This window comes from Diadema antillarum, unplaced genomic scaffold (assembly GCF_040938485.1).
Source record: "Diadema antillarum isolate AM-2024a unplaced genomic scaffold, OU_Dant_1.0 scf00000045, whole genome shotgun sequence".
Classification (NCBI taxonomy): Eukaryota; Metazoa; Echinodermata; class Echinoidea; order Diadematoida; family Diadematidae; genus Diadema; species Diadema antillarum.
Window position 1 is genome coordinate 4,016,888 of NW_027270934.1, and position 19,417 is coordinate 4,036,304.

General features: G+C 37.2%; 1 protein-coding gene across 1 annotated transcript in view; it reads left to right on the plus strand.

Annotated features, from left to right (window-relative positions):
* Positions 1-325: 325 nt before the first annotated feature.
* LOC139714980 (arf-GAP with SH3 domain, ANK repeat and PH domain-containing protein 2-like) overlaps positions 326-19,417 on the plus strand; it is a 133,009-nt gene continuing 113,917 nt past the window's right edge. Inside the window, exon 1 of the mRNA XM_071626628.1 lies at positions 326-504. Within this exon, the coding sequence (XP_071482729.1) occupies positions 379-504 (126 nt within the window). The 5' untranslated portion in view covers positions 326-378. The remainder of the gene's footprint in view (positions 505-19,417) is intronic.

Sequence of the window (19,417 nt, forward strand, 5' to 3'; positions counted from 1 at the left end):
TTCGGCGATAAACTCAGTAATCGGAATTATTGAGTAAATGGCGCGCCATATACGGGGGTATTTCGATACTGGGCACGGACGCGCACGCATCAGCGAAGCGTAGCCCACTGCAGCTCCACTGGCAGCTTGTACGTGCCTCGCCTTGCCTCCCTCGCCTCCAGCTAGTCAGCGGTGTCTAGCAGTGCGTTGTGTGTTGCCCGCCGCCCGTCCGAGCGAAAAGTGTACGGTATACTCGATTCGAATGTGTCACAATACAGTATACTAGTAGTGTGAGTGAACCTTGGAGATGAGTTCTAACGTGAACAGGAAGTAGCTACATATCTCTCCAAATTATCGGATATCTTATTGCTTATTAGTGCAATCGCTTATGTGGACATCATGCCGGATACCATCACCGTCGCCGAATTCGTCGCCGAGGCCACGGAAGACATCAGCTCTCCAACAACGTCGAATTTCGTCGCCCGAATGGGAGCTTGTCGAAATGTTGTTTCCTCGTTAGAAGAGGTGCGGTAGTTGCTGTATTTGATTTGCTCTATTTTCCGATTCCCACGATATTGACTGAACAGTAATGCTACCGTTACACACATTGTCACAGCTATGTTTATGGTTCTAGAGACTAGGCCCTATATTGACACTCTGCTTTTGTTGGCATGAAACGATTAATGTTCAACAAAGAGGAAAGGAAAAGTGTCATTTCCCCACAGTTTTTAACGTTCTACTCCCTACTTGTGTAGATCTAACAACATAGCTGGCAGAACTGGTCGGGTCGGGTCGAATCACTAATCACAGCGCAGCTCACACAGTTCTCGCTCTTTGCTCTGGCCTCTGCCTTGCCGGATTGCCCGTGATTTGTGCAGGCCCCTGTGGGTAGGGGCCTAATGTTAGTTAGTTTAATAGTAGATCTACAAGTCAATAGGCTAAAGTTACATTCATTGTTCATGATAATTTGTTTACTGAGTATAGTTGATAATACATGTAGCTGCTCTGGACCTATGCTATTAAAGTGGTGTTAGAGTACTGTATATGTGGCTACTATTCTGTATTAGTAAATAGTAACGTTAGTAAGTAGGCCGGCTGGTAAAGGCCTAACGTTACTTTATGACTCTGAGGTCGTATTATGTATGACCATGCTGGTCCATGGTAGGCCTATCCGTAATGCCAGGGTGTGGAAACATTTACGGTACCTTGTTGTCACAAGAGAGAAGCGTTATGCCCCTTTCATGTGTTGTACCCCAAATTTTACCTGAGATTCTCCAAGATCTGCTCGGGTGATGCTGTAGCATGAAAGGCATCATGGGTAAAATGCTGCGTGACTTTTCAGAAATATCATCCTCGAACTGTCCCTGACCCTGGTAAACTAGACCTAGTGGATGTCCCCGAGATCTCACACAGGTGAAGTTGTAGCGTGAAAGGGGTTTGCTTGCGGTAAAACTCGCAGGTGAAAAGTGGAGGGCAGTTTGCGCATGCGCCATGTGTAGCGTTTCCTTGCACTGCGGAAGAGCGGGAGAGAGAAATTGAACTGGATTTGAAGAGGGAGCTCGTTGCTGGGATGAAAGAAATTTCTCGCAGGTGTTTCCCATGATTTGGATCCTTGTTGAATCACTCAGATGATCATCCGAGTGACAACGTGATAAGGACATCAAAACTGTGTTGTTGCCTGCACCAAGTGCGTCATAACATTTGGTACATGTAGGACAAAAAAGAAAAGAAAAAGATAGAAAAATCAGGAAGTGTACACACTTATGCACACTGTTGCAGAGGCAGTACTAGACAAATTATGTGCTCTGTTAGTGTGTCATTAAACAAGGACAGAAGAAGGCTCATATCATAGTATTAAATATGAACTACAAGTGTACATGGTAGGCTTACCTACTACTCACTACAAGTGTACAATAGTTGTATGATAGCCTGTTAATGTTGACTGGCAATAGTTGTATGATAACCTGTTAATGTTGACTGGATCATGCATGAAGAAGAAGAAAAAAAAAAGAATGCAAGTTGATTGATTGTTCCCACTTTGAAGTGATGTTCAAGTACGAGACCATCAATCATATCATGGAAAATGTCTCTACACTAATAGAAACAAAAACCTGGAATATACTACTCAGTAGTTATGCTTTGCAATCATGTACATGTACAAATGTAGCTATGAAGGCATGTTCCCTTTAAACATAATATCAAGTACGATGGTAAGTCAGAGTGATTATTCATACTGCTTAATACAAGTGTGATGTTTGATGACTTGTACCTTGGTACTTGAGTTTGACAATCTCCTTAAAGGTCCAGTTTACCTTTGGAATCAGTTATTTCAAAAATGTTCAAGGTATCACATTTGATTCATATGTGTAGGTCTGTTGTGTCATAAAACATCCTACCATATAAAATTTTTGCAATAAAGCCTAAAATATAAGGAGATATCAGTGTTTTTCTCAATAAACCGTAACTGTATACGCTTTAGTCTGGAACCATTTTTATTATAACTATTGTTTATATTTTGTGTATTTAACAACATTTGACATCGATTATACGGATTCAAATTTTTACAGTGGTTGTTTCTATCCCTAACTCACATTTTAGAACAATTTAAAGCACTACTGCTGGGTTTTTGTTTCATCTGCAAATGGTAAATTATGCCTTTAAATGCATGCATACAAATGTTCAATACAAACAAGATAATCCATTGCTCTGTAACCTTGTCAGACCTACAATATTGCAAGTGTAGGCCTGGTCCAAACTCAGTCCCATTACAAAGCCTAACAATGTCCCATTGCCTAACTCCCTTGCCTGAATCAAGGTTGCAGATGAGTACATGTACAAATGAATCACATCATGCTGTTCATCTGCTTTGGGCCAACCCCCATGCTATGTACAGTGTATGAGCCATGCAAACTGCAGAACTTTCGGTCATGGCTGTGTGTGTGTACAGTTATGATTTTGACGTGGGTGTTAGCTAGTCTTCTGTGAATGTGGCTGCGGAATCTTTGCAGATCTGTGCAGATGTTTAAGTAGAGAACTGTATATGCAGCAACTGAAAGATGATGTACAATGTGTAATTGCAGCTAATCATAGAGATATGTGGCAGACAAGTAATGTGCCCTTGATATGCTGTGTACAGTGTAACTCACAGAATGTCATGTTCAAATGGAAGGCATCAACATGATACAAATTTTGTAATATGTCAGCAGCTGAAACTAGTCCTATAATTTAGAATCTTGTTTACCATTTTATTATGTCAATCTGGCAACTGTCAAATTAAAAAAAAAAATCATATCTGCTATAACTTTCATTCATGTATTTCAATGAAGCACTAATGAACAATCTTTTTTCTGTTTCCCACCTACTGATTATACATTGTACATCATGTGGTATTATGCTACAAAATTTGTACACTTACCTTTTTCTTTATAGGATCTTGTTGGAGTACCATGGATATAGTAAGGGGAATCATTTTCCAACTTGAATTGAATTTTTAATTCATCAGATGGTGAATGGTATTACAAATGATTTCTTGCACAACTATATTTGCATAATACTTTTGTGGGGGGGGGGGGGAACTGCTACACAATTTAGATAGTTTGTTTAGCAGTGGTGCATCTGCATATTGTATAGCAAATTGCAATGTGATACCAGGAAAGTTATTCCCTGTAGTATAGGCCGTGTGCAGTCAACAGTCCCCTTGTGCCCGTGTAACAATACCAAGAACAAGACAAGTACTTGTAAAGCGATCAATGTTTTGCTCTCAAATGTCATTCATACTTGAGAAACTGGCAAAATTGAAACAAACTTTGGCTGGATACCAAGTTGTCTTTAAACTTTTCAAAGTAGAAGGGTGTGTAATGTGAAACACCAGAACAGTTTGATTGCCTTTGGAAAAGAATCATTTCAGAACTTTGACTGAGTGGCTATTAAAAGCTGGTCTCGAGGTAACTCAAGATTTCTTGTTTGCCATTGACATGTTCACATATGACTCCCCAGTCACCGTGGCTTAAAAGAAAAATATTGCCTAGTACAGTGTATGATATCTCCAGCCTTTTTTTTTTTTTTCATTGTGAGAGGACTACATCTGTACCTGTATTACTAAATTTTGATGCAGAATGTCTTGTGGTTGTCAATTCTTATCAGTGGCGGATCCAGAGGGGGCGTACCGGGCGCGTGCCCCCTCTTTTTGTTGTTGTTAAAACAAAAGAAATAAAAAGAAAAAATGAGATGAAACCCGAAAGTAGCACCAGAAATATTGTTTGCCCCCCCCCCCCTTTACGTAATTCCTTGTTCCGCCCCTGCTTATGGTCTACCATCGTAGGTATTGTTCAGGTTTGTAATAATCAATGAAAGAATTTCTAAGAAAAGAGAAAATATACAAACCAAAAAGGTTCATACAGATTTTTTTTTTTTTTTTTTTTTAATCTCACTACAAAATACTACCAAGACCAAGAAAGATATCATTTTCATGAATCGCGCAGTTTGAGAAGTGATCAATACAGTATGTACTTGCATGTACTCGTTTGTATCTTTTGAATTTTATACAATTCACTTAATAGATTGGAATATCATGTAAGTGATCTAGCAAATATCTTTTATACATCATCAAACATATAAGATATGTATAAAATTGATACATTTGAACAGTCTTGGCATTCTTAACTAAATTCAGCTGAATTTTGCTTGTAACATTACCATCAATCTGTAGCTTTCATATCACTGCTGCCACAGCGACTAAATACAACTTTCTCCTTTAACGCCAGATTGTAAATGTCACATGCGTACCTTGTCTGTGGGTGTAGGTCCATCAGACAATTAGATTTCAAAAGCATACTGTCAAGCTGTGTTCTCAAGTCTGGCTCGGCTTTGGAGCTTGATGCTCGCTGCAAACTTTAATACGTCGCTCTCTGTGATGCAAGGGGAAGTGCAGGTAGAGGTTTCGCGTCACATGAAAATGACTCTTTACTCTCAGAAGCAATGCCAGTGCTGGCTTTAAAGGGGTCAGTCAAAGTCGTGGAGGATCAGCAAGAGCAGAACTAGAATACATTGTGCATTGCAAGGCTATCAAACCACAAATATTGAAAAAATCTGTTCAAAAGAGAGAGAAAAAAAAGAACTTGTGAAAAGCTGGGCTTTGAATTGGTTGGTTCTTTGCATTTGAGAAGACTTGGAGGTTTTGAAGTCATAAGTAGATTTTACAGGATGTCATATGAATTTAACCCTTTCAAGTCTAACCATGAGTATACTCTGGCAGGTGTCATATGAAAAATGTGTTGTATAGCAAAATTAGGTCGTCAAGGGCTTAAATGCAAGTAAAGAGAGATCCCAGTGGGTTAGCACTGAAAGTGAAGTTCAGTTTACAGTTACCAGGAAATGCCTGAACCAGATCGCCAATCAAATTACATTGATGTTTCAAAGAAACTACACTGTACAAACCCCTAAACAACAATAAGGTGCAGTGAGCCTACGATGTATAATTGCATACACCCACAGATTCCTATCAATGTGTTTTCATATTCTGTACTCTTTTACATGCCTTTATCATTATACATGATAATTGTATGTTAGTTTCTTTGCTAATCACAATCCCTAATGTACTCAGAATAACTTTCAGTTACTGTAAAACATGATATATTCGCGGCATGAATTTTTCGCGAATTGGAGCCGACGGCCTTTTTAGCGGCATGAAATTTTCGTGAACTGGAACTGGTATTCAATGCATATAGTGTAGAAAAGAACTTTCGCGTGCATTTTAATTTCGCGAATCTTCGCGCTCGCGAATCTTCGCGCTCGCAAAATTTGCGAAATTAAAATGCACGCGAACATTTCTCATTTTACAGTACATTTTGTATCAGCTGTTTATAGAACTGAGTTTGCATTGATCAGTTTTCCTGTATAAGTTACTCAGTATTTGATACTGAGGTCAGTATTGGGAAGGTACAAGTAGCATAGCTTGTATGGACAAGCATGCTATAACTTTCAATGTGATAGACACCATTTTCATAGAATAATTTCTTTTACAGTTTTCATGAAGTTGAATAGCTCAAAAGTATAAAGTGCAATGTAGTGCTAAAACATATTGTCATACCTGTACAGTTTGTACGGAAAAATCCATGTTGTCATGAAATCTGCATACTTTTTATGTGGAAAACAGAGTTCCAATTCAGCATTTGTGTGAAATTATCAGTAGTCACTTGAATGCAGAGGGCTGTAGAATTAAATATCAAAAAGGCAGTTACAAATGTACTTTATGAAATACAGTATAAACAGGAAATGTTAACTTTTATCATTTTTGGGCATCACTGTATGTATTAATCTATGGTTTCAAAGCCAAGATTGCTCCTTTAAAGGCACTGTTAAATAATATTTCCAGTTTTGAAATCTGGGCTGCATTGTTGTACATATAATGTTCGCTTCTGCAGTACTATGTTATCATCTTTGATAGTGTTAGTAGGCCTATAGATCCATATAAATCTATGAAAGAATCAGGGTTTTATATCCTATGCACAAAATGCTTTAAAAAAGATCAGAAAATTTGTAAGTGACCAGATTTACCATCCTTATTATTTTCTGAAGACATTAGTGGTAGAATAAACCAGTCATGTGATAGTTTATTGCATTGTACTTGTAGCATGGTAAATTTTGTTCATGAACAAATTGCACATCTTGATAGTGACAGCATACACGTATGATTCTCAAAACTGTTGTATTATAGAGCAATTTTTCATCATAAAGTTTGGTTAGCAAACTTCAACAAATTCGTTTTATGTTGAAAGTTTGACAATTTCCATGTTGAAATGTACAGCGTCTTTTATGCATTGACATTGGCTCATGACCCTTTTGATTACTGACAGACAAGGCTTGGCAAATGTATCGCTCTGAACCAGTCTTACTACATGTACCAGTAGTTCATGTTCCATGTGCGGTTGGAGGATTAAAGGCCACTTCATGTTCAAGTGAACTGGCATAACGAGGATAAAATCGGACAAGTGGGATGTTAGAAGACGAAGTAGATGTCTCATTAAACTTGAACCTACTGTACATTTACACACATTTCAAGTTCACAGGAAATGAAAGCTTAAATGTAGAAGTGGACGCTTTCACACGATTGATTTTTGAGTGCTTGGACAGTTTCAAGGTACTTCACCAGTTTACAGTTTCATGGTCATTTTGCCTCTGAAGAAGACTGTAAGATTGAAAGCTTCTGGCCTCAATGCCCCTTCACTGGCTTGCTACACGAGCTTCAGAAGCTCCTTGCTATGGAATACATTGTACATGTATTGGATAAGCAATTTTCAGCAGCATCCCCTCTACTGTTAGTTTGCAGATATGTGAGCAAGGAGTACAATGTCGTTGCGGGTATATAATCATTGTTAATTAGTTCCTAAAGTATTTTCTTTTTCACTTTTAGATATTTAGCATTATGTTTCCAAAGAACAGTTTTATCGGTCACAACCAGATACTACTGAGTGTACAAATACTAGTGTACAAATACTAGTACGCAAATTAGAGTGAGTTTAGATTCAGGATATTAATGCTCAAATATTGATCGATCTTCATATACACATAGTAGTGGGGTGGCTTAGTGAAATTATCGTGACACGGCGGACAAAAGCATGATTTTTTCACCAAAGGTACTTCATGATGTACCTTCTCAAAAAATAGGGTGCTCCAAGAAAATTGATGCTGGGAAGGAGGTCAGAGGTCAAAGGTCAATGACCTTTATTTGTGAAATTGGTTTTTTGACTATTTCTCAGGTCAGGAATATCCAATCTGGATAAAACTTGGCAGGAAGAATATTGAGAACAAGTAAAATATTTTGATTGAATTTGGAGTGAATTTTCCAAAGGTAAAAGGTCAAAGGTCAATGAACTTTTTCTAAAAATCATGTTTTTGTTTATTTCTCGAGGGAGGAAGATTCAATTTTCACAAAATTTGATATGAACGTTGTATAGAAGGTACCAAGAGTATAAACCAGGGGTCAAATATAATTGTTGATTTGTGCGTTGCCATGGCAACCCAAAACTAGGGTTTTTATTGAAGTTAGTTACAGGAGGCTATTTTCCAGTTTGGAAGAGATTCCATTTGAATAGGTACAACTGATCGACGGGATGTATAGAGGTTTGAAATACTTTTCATTAGTGTTAAGTGGTATGTTGCCATGGCAACTATATATATAGATTTTGGTTAAACTTAAAGGAGACTTCAGAACTTATGAATTTGAAGAGATTTCCATCAGGGTTGGTATAATTGATCAACAAAAAAGTCGCCAGACAAAGATTTGTCACCTTTATAGCATGTGGGTTGAGTGAATGCAGCAACAATAGTAGAACACATCAGTGAGAGTTTGAGGAAAATTGGACAATCCGTTCTAAAGTAATGCATTTTTGAAGTTTCTGCTCATGCAGTCGAGGCTGGATGAGAAGACTACTATACCTTGTAATGTCACATGTGTACAACGATATAAAGAATGAATAAAGAAAATTCAACATAAATTATTTTCGCTTACAAAAGGATACTCGACTTCTCTTTCAGAAGGCAGGGGGAATAATATTACCCTTGACATACGTCAGTAGCAAGTCAAAGAAACTATGTGAACTTTATTCAAAAAGTATGGTTTTGTGAAATTCTCATTTTATTTTCCTTAGAATGTGCGCATGTGACATCATACACTGTGGTAGTCTTTTCATCCAGCCGCGACTGTGCAGATACCTGAAAAAATCATAACTTTTGAACGGATTATACGATTTTTTCCAAGCTTTCTGTGATGTGTCCTACTAATATTGTTGTATTCACTGAATCCATGTGTGCATGAAGGTGGACTTGTCCTTTAAGGACAGATTCTGAAAGAGCAGACTGTAAGCTTTAAAATGATGTATCACACAATTCAAAGGGATTCTCCTAACCTATCTAAATAATAATACCGGTACTGGAAAGAAAGCACACACTCTGGATAAGTATGAACTGAGAAAAGAGGCTGCATTGTCTATTATAGCGTTTAATCTTTACCAAGCTGTCTCATGTCAATATGTTCGTCTTTTCTCCCCCCCCCCCCCCTCCAATTTTCATTTGAGTTTGTCATTATTAATTTTTGATGATAAGAACGATGCCACAAGGCATTGTTTCTTAAAAATGCTTCAACTGCTCCTTCAGGTCCAAAATCTACATCAATATATATAATTTTCCTGATCTCCTCAACATTTTCCAAAAATAAAGCATACACCTTTTATGCATTGAGTCCTCCTTTTTGTGGATAATTAAAGGCAAAAACCCAAAATTAGTGCTTGAAAATTGTTCTTAAGTGTGAGTTACGGATAGAAAGAACCTCTGTAAAAATGAATCTGTATAATCAATGTTAAGTATTGTTGATAACACAAAATGTGAACAATATTTCTATGATAACATGTTTCCAGACTAAACCGTCCGCATTTATGCTTTAATGAGAAAAATACTGATATCTCTTTATATGTTTGCTTTGATTGCAAAAACTGTATAAAAATTATGGTAGGATGTCTTGTGATACAACAGGGGGGGGGGGGCATTTCATGAAGCAGTTTGGTCAGATATTTTTCTGACAAACTGTTACAAACTACAGAAATCCTTGCATCTGATTGGCAGAGAGCAAATTTGTCCGACAACTTGTCGGACAAAATGCTTCATGAAATGCCCCCAGACCTACACATATTATGCATAAAATGTGATATCCTGAACATTTTTTTCAAGTCACTCTCCCAAAAGTGTATAGGACCTTTAAGTTTTTCTTGTTTTTGTTCCTGGCAGATTACTAGTACACAAATGCTCCAATCCATGATGACCTAACGGAAATTAAGGAAATTAAAATGAATATACTGAAAACCAAAACTACAGATACTAATAACTTACTTCATTCTTCTCTCCCCACCCCACCCCTTCTTTTTGGTTTCTTGATATACTAGATCTAACTGACTTTGATAATTGTCATTATGTAACATCATCTTCAATTGACAAGGCGAAAAACTTAACAATCATTTCATTATGCTGCTGGACTAATGGGGTTAGTTGAACTATATTGTTTTTAATGTACTATACTTTTTCCTCCTATCAATCACATGTATTTTGGTGAAATGTATTTTGACATAAAGCATCATAGAATCAACCGCCTTTGGGGTCGGGAATTTTGTCATATTATATTGTGATTTAGATTCTGCTCTATACCGATTTTGTTTTATTTCTATCAACTTTTTAAACTCCCCCATAGACTTTGTTCACCAGCCAACTACATCCCACCCTCTTTGGATAATGTGAACCAATCAAACATTGCTTTTACTTTTTAATAACATGTCTATACATAGCTATCAGACCAAAAATATTCAAACCGCTTTAAGTCTTTATGAGTGAAATTACAAATATCAATATATTTTTAAAAATATTCAAATTGTCTAAATTCAACTTCATCTATGAAAACAAACTTTTAACCTTTTTAAACATTTGAATAACCCCCATAAGAAATAAGAAACATATAGAGAGGGGAAGTGCGGACAATAAAAATTGCTTACGGGAACCAGGTAATCCCTGCGCTAAACCTATGGAATTCACACAATCTTGGAGGAAACGGGTTAAATTTGTTAGGAAATATGTATGGCAATACCCAAAACCTTAAGTTCTCAATGGAATATGCAGCTCTTCTACTGGTGAACTAGTAGTTCTGGGAGAAAAAATGAGCTGTGACATAGTCCTACACCTGGCTAAGTCATTGCCCAAGATTTAAAGTATCTGAGCCAGAGTCACATGTCACTCTTTGCCATTTCTCTACAGGAGGTAGACAGTACTAAAAAAATCCTTTACCAGAAATTATATCAAATTATTTAATGAAAAGGTGCTTAAGAAAACTGGACTATTCCAACACACCTCCCTCAGGTCTGCAACACAGACTAACCACCTGTTACCATAGGAAAACCAGTAAAAATGGTGTATTACTGTAAACATGCACATAATATGTCGTATTATGGGTCTGAATTTTAAGACTAGCAACCATGTACATTGCATTGCATTGTACAGAAACCTGGCGAATGTCCTGTGTATAGTCTTTGAATTCAGACATTATTGTTATGTACAAATTAAGGGCGTTTTCTCATTTTTTCTGTTAGCGGATTTCTTGGAGCACCCCCTAATTTTGATCTTTATATATATACAAATGTCTGAGGAAAAAATGACACTTTTGTCCGGCGTGTCACGATTATCAGTATATTTGTCACTAAGCCACCCCACTATAGTAGGTACAATTGTATATTGTAGGGCCTTACATGTATAGCAAATCAATTCTTCCTATACACTTTACAAACTGCATTCTAGGGACTACCAGTAGGCCTATACCTCTTTGTGTGATGCAATGTGTGTGTGTGTGTGTGTTTGTTTGTGAGTGTGGCAGTGTGTATGTATGGCCCCTGTATCTTTGTCTGTGTGTCTGTTTCTGTATATCTGTATCTGCGTCTGGTGTTTTTGTATCTGTATGCATGTGTCTATTTATATAAATTGTCTGAGTTTTTGTGTTTGTGTGTGTGTTTGTATGTGTCTGGGTATGTAGTACTGTATGTTAAAAGTACAAGTTTGTAAGTGTCACTGTGCTGAGTATTGAAAAGGAGAGAATTATGCCTTGTCTAGTACCACGTAGTATACTGTGCTACAGCTGTATGCCGCCTCCTCATTCCCCTCCACGCATGCAAACCATGTTCGAGTTAGCCTCATGGTAACTGGCGTTAGTTACAGCACGTAGATTAAGTGTCTTCCTTTGAAATTTCCTGCTACTCCCTGCAGGTTTCCTGCTAGCCTCCCATTCAGACTTACAGTTGGTATGATGTACTCCTAAAACTGTCTTTCAGAAACATGAAAAAGTTGGAACATGTGAAGCCCCCTACCTTCTCCTATTTGCGAGAGAAGAAGTGCCAAAATGTGCATGTTGTGCGATGTTTCAGAGAAGGGGGGGGGGGGGGGGACACAACAGGGAAAAAGTAAAAATAAAACAAGGAAATATGGTGTTTGGAAAAAAAAAATCATCTGTATTAATTCAAGTCCATTTGTGTCATGTGTATAGATCATCATGTCCTATTCCCTTTATGTTTTTTTTCTTTTGATGTTAAATGCTATTATACAACATAAAAAAAAAAAATGAAAACAGAATTATCATTGGGAACAGTGGCACAGAATCTCATACAGCAATACACCTGCCTACCGTACATGTACATGTACAACATTTGTATGGCCGCCCAAAATTCCCTACTAGGGGAGAGTTCTACCCTTGTTACTAGCTTATAGAGATAATTTTTACAAAACAGAAAGGCTATGCAGCTTGTTTAAAAGTGGGCAAGTAGAGATGGAAGTTTAGCATTGGGTACTTCAGCATATTTGAGTTATGTATGATCTCCACTGAATTTTTTTTTTTGTAACTTACACAACCAAATATTGTCTCATTAATTCAAATACTTTAACCTAAACTATTTGCATTCTTGCTCCTTTTCATTCATCCTCTTCTTCCTATTCTGCGTTTCCCTGTATTTTCATTGACAACAGAGATTCACAGAAAACTGTAAGAATGTAAACATGGTGAAGCAATTGCACTAAAATATAACATGTGCGCATGGGGGCAGTTCTTGTTTTACGTACTATGCATTTTGAACAGTAAACGTCGCTTAAAATAATAAGAGACTGGAAATACTGAACAGATGGTTGCTCAGCTATTTTCTGTTATCCATAACAGGAACAGGGCTTTACAATATACAAGAGCTGTTCTCCCCCCCCCCCCCCCCCCTCGGTATTTTATGGGCAATTGCCCTTGTATCGCTTCTTGCCAACCATGAGTTTTAGTTGCCCAGGGAAAGCTGACATGTGAGATGTACAATGTATTCGAAAGCACTCTGCATTAAGGTACAAAGATTACATCTTTATTTTTCAAAGCATTGGTCTGTTATAGCAGCTTATGGCAAAATATGATGTGTTCAAGACAAAGTGTAGCCTATGTAATGTTCAGCCTGGACAAAGAGACTAGCCAAGTGCCAATACCATGACGTGACCCCATGACCTCATGTCTAGCCCTGACAGAGTCTCCTCCTCTGGGGTTCTCTGAACTCCACTGGAGAATCACATGTGAATTTCTTGAGGAGAAGCATTTCAAAGGAAGGCAAAACTGTCTGTACAAATGTACATCTATGAGTTTGTATACTCCCACATTGCAATGGCATATTGTGGAAAGTGAACTGTGTGTGTACCACACATAGTGAATCATGTAAGGGCAATCAGATAGTTTTTGCCCTCCCAACCCATTCTTTTTTTTTTTTTTTTTTGGTAAATAATGAGATGTAGGCCTAGATTTTAAATAAGTGGGTTGGATAAGACACAAGAATGAGGCCCTTTTAAAGGTTTGTTTGGATATAGGTACCTACTGTAGGCCTATGCACATATTACACACACAAAAAAAAAGAGGGTATTTCCATTCACAATCTTGTGTAAGAGGTTTTAGAAGACATTGCAGCTGCTCAACAGGGAGCCATTGTGTGTTTCTTTCTTCAAAACGACTGACTTTAAGTTGCCTTTTGAATGATTCAAACACGTACAAGCATTATTAGACTGTCAAAGTGTGATTGTGCAAAGTTTGTCTGTAGACATAAATTGTTTCTTAAAAAAAGAAAGAAAAAATCTGTTCCTTTAATGTAAGTACTGCAATCAAACTTGTGGGGAGAAGGGTACTTCTGATATTTGAAGACAGGTACCACAATCTGGTTTTCATGTTGATCAGGTACACTTGTTTACAACACCGTATGTCATGTCTTCCCATACCGGATACTGTACACTGGTGTGATGATAACTGTGAACTTACCCCCCCCCCCCCCCCCCCCCCCTCCCCAAGTGGCTCTGCAAGCATTCTCACATCTTCTTACCCCACAAATGTGACTTTCTCCCTGCATTCTCTGATACTTTATCAGGGTATTTTCTTGGGGACAATGCTATTTTACTCCACCTAAAACAGAATGTTGTTTGTCATGCAAGCACTGAGCAGCGAGGTGGAGGCAGAACTATGTTTGCTTGCCGAGGTCTTGCCATTTTTGAATCCCACCCACGAGTGTGTGAATGTTTTCCTTGTGGTATCACACTTTCTGCAGTGTCCTGTAAATCCATGGAATTCCTCTCCTGAAGATGGCGTTTAATAGTCATCTGTGGTGGATCAAGCAACTTCCTTGTAATTTAACACATACATAATCCCTCGCCAAACAGTGTGGCAAATGTGGAATGCATCAGTTTGCATTATACTGCATCATGCCGGGCATTGGAATCCCAGTTAGCTGTTGGAGAAACATGGTCATGTGTTAGGGGAACATTTTGTTATCTAAATGTTCTTCTATAAGCAGAATATCTTATTATGTTGTCCCATGGGAAGACATATAACAGATTGTGTCTTACAATGAAATTGCAAACCATACCAAATAATGGAATGATGATATTCTTAGTGCAGTCAATTTGAAAAATGTTTTAAATTCTGTGTTGTAAACCCATCCCCCCCCCCTCCAGAAAAGAAAAAAAATGTAGTGATATAACCAAAACAAACCTCATGAAACAGTTGTAGACAAACAATACTTTGTGCTTATTCTTGTTTGAACAGGAAACTGTTTTGTAAAATCACGAGACTTTGAATTGTCTTAAGATAGTCTTTGAGCTGATTCCAGTTTTGTTTTTGTTTTCCTGTGTTGATGTTTGATCAACACTTTTATGATTAGATAACTATTGCCAGAAATACACAGAATGTCAGAAATACTCTTTTTTTGGGAATAGGATGGAAAGTCCCCTCAGTCTCTGTAGCCGTCTGATGGAAGAATACATTCTTTATGTTCCCTCCCCCACTTCTCATAATCCGTATTTTGGATTAATGTTATCATAGTGTTTGTGCATGACAGGGTGGTCCTCAAGGGGTTTTAACCGATTGCTGTAAAGTTCTTTTGCTAGACATCCATAGAAATGTTCAACATTAAAGCATCATGAAAAGAAAAAAGAACATAATGATGATCTGTTGACAATGGGGAACATGCAAATAAACCAAAAGTGGCCGAAAAATTCCAAAAAATAGAGCTGAAAAATGTTTATCAGTAGACTTGGATTGCCACTTTATTGTGGTTGAATGTTGACTTACGACTATTTGGCACTAGAGAGCATCCAGAGGACACTAGCACTTCTTAGGCCCTTCAGCATACCCAAATCTCCTGCCACAATGGACATGATCATAATATGTGTTCATGCACGTATGTTTTCATATATATTTGTAATATAAAATTTTTTCTTTTTTCTTTTTCCCACCACATGCAATGCCAACATGCTATCAAAATTTCAAATTGTTGACCAACCTGATATTGAATATTTTCATCAGTTGCAATGCCATGTGATATTGACAATATTCTTTGCTGCTTCTTAGCTAAGTTATAAAACAGATATTGCCTAGTTGGGAATAATAAAAGGTGTAGCAACATCCACTCAACGCTGACAGCATGTTCTGCACACATTAACATCCAACTGTGATGGATTTTATTGATGAAGAGAACCCGCCCATAACAAGAGTTGATGAGTGGTTGTTAAACCGACTTCTGCTGGTTTGATAGGATTAATGCTTGGTCAAGTGTTGACTGGCAGCTATCCATTTCATCAAAGATCCACCGCTTTATTTTGTATGCTTTATGATTACTGTCTTTTTTACATTGTAAATTGTATGTAGATTATCCCTCCTGTGTGTGCAATGTAATCTGTCAGTAATACATTAGTAAATGTTTTGGTAATAACAGGAAATGCGGAGTGCCCTCTCTATTCCTAGTTACGTATTAATCAATATGGATGTTTAGATGAAATGTTTAGCTAACCATTACAATATATTCAGTACATATTTTTTTTCTATATCATGTTCAGCTAACCCATGACAATATTCATTGTATTTTTGTAAATAAAAAAACACACTTTTAAAATGAATTTGATTCAGCATGATGGCTTACAATGTATCACACAATTTCCCATAATTGAACCAAATTATGATACATGCATTTGCCTTCAAAATTTACTATTCACCACAGTGGATTTGATCAGCAGAGATGACAGTCATACAAAGTGTACCTACAATTGTAAGATATTCTTGATAGTGTATGGGAAAGATGGGTATCATGAAAAAGAAAGTATTTTCTCCCCCCCCCCCCCTTCATTGTCGATGAAACTGAAACTCCTCATGACAGTACACAATGTGTCTCCACAGCTCTGCTCCTCTGTTGACACAGTGCCTTTGAAGTATGCTTGGTATTGGCAGGAAGACTAGAACATACTACATATGTACAATCGAGTACTTTAATGCAGTCACTTTGAAACAACCCTTTACAATGTGGATTGCATACAGACAGATGAATTAACATTCAATGAAGTGCAGCATGCACAACCAGCCAGCCACTACTAATGTTCCAGCAGTGCTTGGGTAGGCATAGGCCTGCTGTGTGGTGTGTTGGGGTACCACGAGTAGGTGGTACGTACTGCTGCTTCCAAGGGGAATGCAGCCAAATATGGGCAGGATTGGGTGGATTATTGTTTCTGGCCGTCTCTTCTTCCTGGTCTTGGATCCACTGTATTCAGATCATCTACGTGTACCTGCCTGTTATCAGTTTGAAAAGTGTTATATACCTACCTTGTATCTCCCCTGAGCTGTGTTAGTGTGTGTGTGTGTGTGTGTGTGTGTGTTACTTTTAATAGAGTTCTTGAATTTTCTGTACAACTGAAACTCGCTTGAGATGAAAGCTGGGTTACATGTACAAATGTAAGTTATGAAAGTAGGACAAGTGCTTCTCTTATTTCATTTTATCTTTTGCTCTGGTACTTTTGTACGATTCAAAGTGAAGACACCAGGTAACATGAGTACAGTGTATGTATTTTGCCCTTAACAAAGCTTGCCGGATTCTTGCCCTCCTTAGCAACAACTTTAATGAATTTTGCCTACAAAACTCAAGTGGAGGAAGCAGGTGAATGAAATGATTTGTTATTACTGTAGGTATAGTAGAAATAGAAACATCCACAAACTGTATCACATATGATGTAATCCTATAGATGAATACATTTTACTGGTACTTGTAGGCACATTTATTGACAATGCTGTAAAAGTGGTGGTGTGGGAGGGGGGGGGGGGAGGGTTGCCAGCTATACCATAAATTCTCAAATTTGAGAGCTCTCTTTTAACCTGCCTGAATTATGCAAGTCATATTCATGAAAATGTACATGTTTTTGAAGACATATATGTATCAAGGTTTTAAGACTGAAAGTACCCAGGTACAAGCAATGTCCTACAGTGTATAACATTTTAAAAACACAAAGTGCAAGAGTACTTCGACTTCTTGATGCTGAAAATAGTATTTTCTTTTAATATAGTCTTAGCTTGCTGATTTGTTGGATTTTGAATGCAATGGGGTTCATAGGTCTACTTAATTTGATGAACTCTAACAAAGTGCTCGTATAAGCTGAATTCAGGGTCTGTGGTTCTGAACATTTGTCACTTTAATAGTCTTGTAGTACTCTTGATAACCTGTAGACTTCCACCTCAAAATGCTATCAATTGACATTGTGTGCAAATAGGTTGCTCTGGTAACAAGAAAGTTTTATGCATTTTAAGTTTGAAAGTTTGAAAGTTGAAAGTTTGAAAAGATTTTATTTTCTGCATTTCATATTTTCTTTCAGAATACAAAAATAACAAAGGCAGGTTCAATTACACAAATACAATTCTGAAAATTATTGACATATTACATAGTAAGTCATATTTTGTATATAAAGACAAATGAAACGTTAAATAACATACAAAATGTTTATATGGCCAATAATGACTTGATTCACAGTACAATATATAATATATACATATAATGCAGAGGGCCGCCGTTATAAGCCGTGCTTGAACAGACGGACAGCCAGAGTTAAATTACCATTTTTTATTGTAGTACTTGAACACTAATACGGATGGGCCATGTTAAAATGCATGTAAATCCAGTTTTATACAATTACTTGGTAAACAGGAGTGGTGCCTGTGAGTGCGTGTGCAGGTGATGAAGCGCGAAAGTGTTGATGGTCAGCACTTCTAAGAAAATGATTGAATATGTTATAATATGGGCGAAGGGTCAAGCAGCAAAGTAAAAGAAAGGGAAAAGGGGGTGGACCAAAATATTGCCTTGTTGTTGAGTATAAGAGGTACATGTTTAATGATTACTGTACCGTATGATATTGTGCCAAGAAATATTTCTTTGTATTTGCCTTAAAGGAATAGAGAGATGTGCACTGTTTTATGTGGAGAGGGAGTGAATTCCAAATATCAGGCCCGTTATGCCGAATTGATTTTTGAGCTAATAGGAGTTTAGGGTTATTCAAATGGAAATCATTACGATGGCGCGTGGGGTAAGCATGGACATCCCTGTTAAGGGAAAATGCGTTGTGGAAGAGTGGGAGTAGATTTTGCGTGTATTTGAACATAAATATTGCTGTTTGAAATTTGTGTATATCGTCAACTTTAAGAACTTTTAGTCTAAGGAATAATGGATCAGTATGTTCTAAATAATGTGAGTTAGTACATATTCTTATTGCCTTTTTCTGTAAAAGAAAAATAACATTTACTTTGGTTTTATTACAGTTTCCCCAGACAACATTACAATAATTAATATACGGTAAGATTAATGCATTGTATAACATAGTGAGTACTTTTTCCGTTACAAAATATTTTAATCTCCGAAGTATTCCAATGACTTTAGATATTAATGTGGTTATATTATCAATGTGGTTATTCCAATTTAAATTGGAGTCAAGGGTTACCCCTAAGAACTTGGTTGATTTTTTTCCAATAATGGGCATACCATCAATAATAATGTTATTAGGCATTATCGGTTGCAAATGTGAAGTATTGAAGTTTATGAAACACGTTTTATCTATATTTAGTGATAATTTATTGCATTTAAACCATGTAGAAATTTTTGCAAGCTCAGAATTAAGTATATCCACTAGTGTGTTTAAACAGTTGTGAGAGTAGAAGACACTGGTATCGTCCGCGAATAATACATAGGTGAGAAGGGTTGAGGAATTTATAATATCGTTAATATATATAAGAAAAAGTAGAGGTCCTAAAATGGATCCCTGTGGTACACCGCAAGTAATATATGACTTAAACGAGGTACTTGAATGAAATGCTACGTATTGCTGACGTTGGGATAAATAATCTCGGAACCAGGAAAGAACTATTCCTCTTATGCCATAATTATGTAGCTTTTTTAATAAAATTCCATGGTCTATTGTATCAAAGGCCTTGCTCAGGTCCATAAAAACTCCTATCACGTGCTGTTTGTTCGCAATAGAATCGATAATTTTGTCACAAGTTTGAATGATTGCAAAATCTGTAGAAAAACCTTTTCGAAAACCAAATTGG